Source organism: Fulmarus glacialis, unplaced genomic scaffold (assembly GCF_000690835.1).
Source record: "Fulmarus glacialis isolate BGI_N327 unplaced genomic scaffold, ASM69083v1 scaffold5823, whole genome shotgun sequence".
Classification (NCBI taxonomy): domain Eukaryota; kingdom Metazoa; phylum Chordata; class Aves; order Procellariiformes; family Procellariidae; genus Fulmarus; species Fulmarus glacialis.
In genome coordinates, this window is record NW_009204773.1 from 1 (window position 1) to 7,588 (window position 7,588).

Here is a 7,588-nt window from a genome sequence, read left to right on the forward strand (position 1 = left end):
GGTTAGGCCGGTCACGCAGGGGCCTGCCGCCGCCCTGACCCTCCTGCTAAGGCGGGGCTTTCTTCACAGAAGATGTTGGTGTACTTCTGGGGATTCCTGTACAGCAACTACCTTCGGTTTTGGCTGAAGTGGATCTTGAGGCTGCTGACTCGGAAATGCGAGCTCCAGCGTGTCTTTGACGGCTCGAAGGCAGGCGCGCAGCGGACGCTGAGCATAGGTAATGCAGGATGCTAAATCAGGGGGCTGGTCTGGATCTTTAGAAACGCCGTGAAAAGCAATCCTTGGAAACCAGTACCTGTCCCGAGTGCAGCGTGCGTCCCCCGGATCCTGTTTTCACGGTTTCCTTCTTCCTGGCTAGTCTATGAGAATTTTAAATCAGAGTGCCAGATCTAGTTTTCTTGCCTGCTTGCTAAGGTAATTCCAGTTAGCTTCAAAAAGTGAATCAGAAATCTCACGTTTTTCCCCCAGAGCCTTCCCCTCACGTTGTGTAGGTTTTTACCTTCCTGATATTAAAAAAGCCACACAGAACAGACGTGCATGCATTTTTTTGGGGGAGGGAGGAAGATTAAATGCACTATTCTGCCTGATGCAGAATTTTAATCTAAAATAGTAATTTAAGAAACTATTTACACTTTTTGCCATTTTAACAATAGCTTGAGGAAGTGACTTTGCTTCCTTATTCTTTAGTAATAAACAAAAACATTTCTAAGAGTGGAAAAATATCAAGAGATATATTTTTGACACCTTTTAAAATTTGTCTTTGTTTCTGTACATGTAATTGATCAATGTTTTAAAAAATCCGAGTCTATTTTCACCATTGTACTCAAGGATTATAAAGAAATCTATGTAAATTAAGACTTTCAGTCTTAATTTTAAGATTGAGCAATTTTTGTTCAATTACATGTATGAAAGGGATGCAAAATTTTGTAATACTTACATGCCACAAGAACACCTATTGTCATTTATTTAAAACAATTCAGTTCAATTTAACTGTGAGATTTACTTTTTTTGTATTGCAGAACATTCACTGGAATCATCAAAGAATAAGGTAAAAGATACTAGAGATTAAGCTTTAGTAAAACCTTCTTTCAAAGACAGGTCCCAGAAAAGAACATGTGCATTTACTTTTTGAGGGTGGAGGAATAAAAGGCAGAGAGGGGAGAAGAGCATTTTGGGTTCTGTATGCTAGGGTCACTCAATGTTTCTCAAAAATAACCCCATGTCCCATCAAATGCTTGTTTCCATCTCTCTGAAAGATTACCCGCTCTTTAGCAGCAAGTCAGACAAGTCATGACACAGAGCTTCTGTTCTTGGAGAGGGTCAGTTCTCCCTGTCACAACAATCTGTTGCTGTTTTTGTAGAAACCAGAAGCTGATATAGATAAATGGTATGGATAAAGCAATTAAATGCAGTGTGTACAATAGTATCTTAAATTGTTGAAAAAATGTAATGCGAGTTTGCAGGCAGATATTTGACTGACAAGTTCATTCCAATTGTTCTATAGCAGTTAGACGTAAGCTAACACTTTAAACCCTCAAATTTTTATATCTTAAACAAAACTTTTCCTCTTTAGACGGTGAGGTGACTGCATTCTCCCTTTTTCTAGCTGATCTCTGCAATGTGATGTTGAGAGAGAATTAGTAACTGCCACAAGCATCTTTGTTGCAGTAGAGCACAGTATGGGTGGGTCTTTTAGCATCTCTTAATTAAATGATTGTATCAAATACATTACTGTTCAGTTTTAAAAGAGTTAGCCTTTTGCTTTACTGAAATGAAGCTGCTTTGGTATTAGCATGAATTGTATTAAAGAATGCATTGTGACCGTAAAAAGTTTAGCAGACAAAGTTAAATTATTGTGAAGCGATTTTAGGCAGGCAGTGTATAATTATCATTACTAGTATTTGCCCTTTACTCTAAAAGACTGCAGAGTAGCTGTATCTTACGTTACGTATCTTACATACAAAGTTCTTTTGTTTCACCCCAGCACTGAAATCTCAACTTCGTTAGTTCATTGTCTTCTAATTCTGAAGCATTATTAAAGTTTTATCACTTTTGCTCCTCGATAGTTGCGTTTGTTTCAATGGGATTAGGAAGAACATGTTTCAATTCAGCATTTGAAAGCAAATGAGAACCTAGACTGAACAACTCTGGAGCTTTTTATTTATTCTTTATGGGACTCCTGTGCAAATGTTGTTTACAGTCTGACAAAGTTACTAATTATGCTTTTATGTAATTATTGCATTTATATGCAATTTGAGCCCATTTATTGTAGAAATTTGCACTAAATTGACCGTTGTCCTTTGATAGTAAAGAATACATACATGTCAGGTATTCAGAAGCTGAGAAATAAGAATAAAGTAGATGATAGATTTCTGCATTCCTCATGAAGTCTTCTACTGTGTTAACTTCCTAGGTTTTAAGAAATGCTGTACATGTTGAGGAAGCTGAAATGGAGAATTGTATCAGAGATGTAATGAAAGAAAAGAAAATTGAACAGGAGGATACAGGGTACGTTTGGAACCCAAACAGAAGTGGCAGATAACATGGCAGATAATCTGACTTCCTGGCGTGTTCTTGCAGTTACTTAATCTGATACAATATTTAGGCCATTTAGCACAGATCTTTAGAATGAAATTAGAAAATAAGGTATGGTTATGTTCTCTTCAGTTCTAGAAAATAAATTGCAAAGTTTTAATTGACATGGATTTGGGATAACTGCATCTCCATCTTGCAAGTCCCTTCGGTTACTCCTTATTTCTAAGTAATACGATTATTGCATGGGTTGATTACATGAACTATGTAATTGCTTAGATATATTTGAGAGGGTATAGTGGTGCCTGAATAATGTTTGCGTTCATCTGCATAACTAATTATGAGCGACTGAGAGTAAAAATTGTGAGTAGTCAAAATTTTGAAGTTTAATGCAATGCTTCTTTGAAGCTATAAGTATTTGTGACAAATTTTCACTTTAAGACTTACAAAAAGTTTGGGAGTAGGTGAAGGTACAGGGTTCAGGATGATGTTCGGAGTTTTCTTGTGTCATCACAGATTTTAGCTAAGTAATTTTTTCTTCCATAATTTAAGGGCCTGACTGCGCAGCACTGAAATCGACTAGATTTTTTTTTAAAGTAGAAGAAAGATCCATATAGCAGTATACTTAACCAATATGCTGTAGTTTGAAAGATAAACATACAGCACTCCCTAATTCTAGTGTTTACATGCATTAACATAAGAAACATCTTATCTGGTAGTTCAAGCAAGAATTTACGGCTAACTGTGCCTCTTTAATAGCTTCTGTGTGGTGTTTTGTTGTTATTTCAGGTTTAAGACAAATCTGCATATATCCTTACTGCAGATATCAGGTTATAAAAAACTTTATTTGAATGTGGAAAATCTGAGGAAGGTCCCGTATGATTCGGATAACGAAGAACATGAGGAACAGTTAATTGAGGTGAAAAGAATCTTTTAAATACAAAAGCTGTTTGTTTGTTTTTTCCCTCCAAGTCCAACAGCTTGAATGAACTTAATTTATTGGTAGTATTCTTACCAGCTGGCCTATTTAGAGCTCATTTCTACTTGTGAACTGCCAAGCCATTACAGAAATGACACATTAAAATACAACATCAAAGCAAAACAAATTAGTAAACTAGTTACTTGCACTGGGATTATTTTGTGTGAAATCAGACATAACAACAACACATAAGTAGCAAAATAATTTTGTAACGGGTCACTGAAGGATCGTAACTAAAAAGGTGTTTAACCTTAGGCACATGTCTAACTTTGTAAACCAATAATTACTAAATAAAAAAGACAGTAATGCTTTCTTATTACTGCATCCCAGTCAATGTCAAAGAGGATAGTTTAATGCTGGAAGAGAAGTAGTATCAGTAATGTATTTTAGGTAACAATAAATAATGGCAAGCAAATAATATGATACTGCTTGAGGCTTTTTAAAATAGCTTCTACTGTGCAAATATATTAGCATCTCATTTTCTTAGCATTTCATAATTATCTCAACTTGCCATGCAAGTCCCAACATTGACGTGTTAAGTAAGCAGTCACTGAGAATTTGTATGCCAGTTTATAGCTGTCCTATCAGAAAATGATGCATAAATTAATTTCTGAAGTGAAACAAGTCTTTATTTCTTTTGTATTGATACAGTGGCTTTGTCCGTGAAGAGAAATTATCACATTTAATGTTAAATGTAATCATTTTCATAATTGCTGAAATAAGCCGTTGTAGTATGACTCCAGATTGCCACTAACAGAAAAGAACAGCATGCAGATTGCGTCCTATTCTGTGGTGAATGGTTTCTAATGTGCAGCAGCAAGTGTTCTGAATTATGTGACTTGGAATACTTTAGCAGCTGTGCATAACATGGAAGCATATTTGTGCAGCTTTGGAATTTGCTGATGCCGCATGAGAACCTGAAGGCCAGAATCACCAAGCAGTGGTGTGACATTGGCTTCCAAGGTGATGATCCCAAAACAGACTTCAGAGGAATGGGCCTCCTGGGGTTAGTGAATCTGGTGTAAGTGAAAAGAAGTATTTAATTTCTGTTGTAATTAATTTTCAATGTCTATGTATTTTCTCTAGTTAGTGCTATTTCTAATAAAGACTGAATAGAAGCAAACAGAAATGGTAGTTTCTGTACAGTGAAAACCAGTATTTTCTAAATAAGTCAACATTTCTAGTGGCTGCACGTCTGTAAATGCGTGGTTGGGTAGAGGCCAACAAGCGAGGAGAGCAACAGAAAGTTGCCCAAGACACCTTATTTTTTTGTTGTCATGTGATAGATTTGATAGGTTATAACTTAGAAAGTAACTTGTCAAAAGCTTTTAAAATTCCTGAATTAATTACTGTAATGAAAAATAAACAGGTTTGCATAACTTTGCTAAGCTAATTTGTGGACTTGGGTGAAGTTCATATTTGATATTCAGATCACAATGATTTTTTTTTTTTATTGTATTAGTTCATGCTGAATATAATCTAATTTGCTACCTTTCCCTTGGTTTTCGTTTTGTGCCATTTTTCAGAACACGGTAGTATTCAGCTTTAGTTCAAAGCTACACATTTTGATGTTGAACACATTAATTTTTTTTATATTAACTTAAAAAAAAAAATAATGAAAGATCCTGTTTTACACTGACAGGTATTTTAGTAAGCATTACACCGACGAAGCTCGTCAGATTCTTTCTCATTCAAATCACCCAAAGCTGGGGTAAGTCACTATATGACTTGTTCTGGCTTGTTCTGTGTAAGAGCTCATGTAAAGACTGCCAAGTATGTGTCCTGAAAATAAATATTTGTAGTTTTTTTTCCATTAAAGGATGAAAAAAGGGCCAAAGTAGAAAGGCGCGAGAAACCGCACACAGAAATCAATTTCAGTCTGGGAACTATGTGCAGCTTTTTTTTTTCAGAATAGACTCGTTGGGACAAAAATGTTGCAAAGTATTGGCTTTGGTTAACACAGTGAACACCTTTAACATCACAGTTAGCTTTATTAGTAATAGGCTTAGATTAGATTTAGAAATTAATACTTATTTTTCACCTTCTTACTGATCCTGTGTTGGGATGGAATAGATTATCTCTTAAGGCCCCTTTATTTGCTAGGTTTCTGTTCTGTAATAAGTATAAACAAATAGGTATTTTGTTGTTGTTCAACTTTAACTTCATTTTTGAAAACTTTGCATACTAAAACATTTAGCTCATTTTACAGGGAAGACCAGTCAGATTCAGAGGAAAGCTGGCAAACTTGTGTATATCGTCTGATCCATCTAGTCCCTAGTTAACTCAATCACTTACCAAGAATGGGAGGCTCTCATGACTTCCGTTGTAAATAATATTATCTTGTGCAGCTAGGTCGTGAATAGGATATCTGAGACATTTACTTCAATTAAATACCCATATCATGGACACAAATTAATCCTTTTTTTTTTTTTTTTTCCTTCCTTTCCCCAGAAACACTTGTTTTAACAGTCCTTTAAGAATTTCTATTGTGGTGCTTTCTATACCATGCAACAGAAAACCAGATTTTTTTCAGCTTGAAGAACAGGTTGAGATGGCCATTCCATTTATACTGTAACAATGTTTTTGATGTCCGATTTTTAAAATTCCAGCAGATCTAATGATTTCAAATGAGCAAATTAAGGTCAACGTTGATTAGCCTTACCAACTCATTATTGCCTAATGGAAGTATTTGCCATACTATTGTATAGGAAACTAGCGTTTTAAAATAACTTTTACATGGTTGGATGCACTAGGCAATGGAAAGACTGGTCTGTAGGCCGGAGTCAGCTTGACAACAAGTATCATAGGAAAAACTGACTCTTATAATTGTCCTAACGCAGACTGTTTCAGGGGAGCTTTTAGGTCCTTCGATCCATAAGGTAAAACGTGACCTATGATTGGTGTTGCAGATATTCTTATGCAATAGTTGGAATCAATCTGACAGAAATGGCATACAGCTTACTTAAGAATGGTGCTTTGAAGTCTCATCTGTACAACGTGGTCTCTGGATTGCCGCAGATGGAGCACTTCCATCAGTTTTACTGTGAGTATCTGTAGCTTCTTTACTACAGACTACGGGGGGGGAGGCCTACAAGTTTTTTGTTTAGGTTTTTTGGAGTGCATTTCCACTCTTTTCTCATTAGCCAGAGCAAGTTGTTTATCTTCTGGATCAGGTATTGGAAATGCACCTGATGCTTAAACATTGTGCTACAGAAATGTATATTTAAGGGATAAATTTGGGTGGCTTTTTATATATTAGAGACTGCAGTCTGAAAACTCAGTATTTGCAGATTTAATTTTTTATTCATTATTACAGTGTCCAAAAGCTTGCTGTTGACCAGAATGGGACACTCCCTATTTTAAGAGATTGAATAGAGTCTAAAGGATCGTTCTAGGTCTAGCTAGATCAAGGCAGAAAATTGTGGAGGTAATTTCTGCAGATCGGTATTTTATTTTCTTCACAGGTTATCTGGTTTATGAGTTTGACAAGTTCTGGTTCGAAGAAGAACCAGAAAGCATTATGCACTTCAACCAGTACAGAGAGAAATTCCATGAAAAAATTAAGGGACTTCTACTGGATTGTGATGTGGTACTAACATTACAAAATACAAAGAAACCTTAACTCCTCTGCAGTCTATGAGGTTCTGCATCAAAAATGGAATTATGCATTTGGATGGGAGTTTTGCATGTTTCACCAAAAACTGTTTTAACAATAGAACTTTTTTATTTTACATTTAAAAAAAAAAAAAAAATCAAAATTCAGTTAAGAAAGCTTGGACAATCAACCTCTGTTTACAGGTCTTTGTATGCTATATGCTATTCTCCAAAGAACAGCTTTTTTAAAACAAAACAAAACAAAAAACAACAACCAACACAAAAAACAACCCACAAATCTCAAGAGCCTCTGGATAGCTTGCTTTCACGATTTCTTTTATACTTCTTGGTGCAGGAACATGAAGCAGGTATTTATGCTGCATCATGTTTTCCATGAATAGATTTGATTGTTAATTGTCTTTTAAAAACATCTTTTAGTTGAGATTACTCTGGTTTTAGACTTTTTGTGTTCTTATTCTGTAC

The 7,588-nt window shown here is 35.6% G+C and overlaps 1 protein-coding gene across 1 annotated transcript; it reads left to right on the plus strand.

The window, feature by feature from the left end:
• The first annotated feature begins 72 nt into the window (after window positions 1–72).
• Window positions 73–7,344, plus strand: ELMOD2 (ELMO/CED-12 domain containing 2). Its single transcript, XM_009575102.1, has 8 exons — window positions 73–217; window positions 1,020–1,048; window positions 2,414–2,508; window positions 3,322–3,451; window positions 4,399–4,532; window positions 5,154–5,222; window positions 6,421–6,554; window positions 6,976–7,344. The coding sequence occupies exons 1-8, from the start codon at window positions 73–75 to the stop codon at window positions 7,131–7,133; spliced, it is 894 nt and encodes a 297-aa protein (XP_009573397.1). The 3' UTR covers window positions 7,134–7,344.
• Window positions 7,345–7,588: the final 244 nt, after the last annotated feature.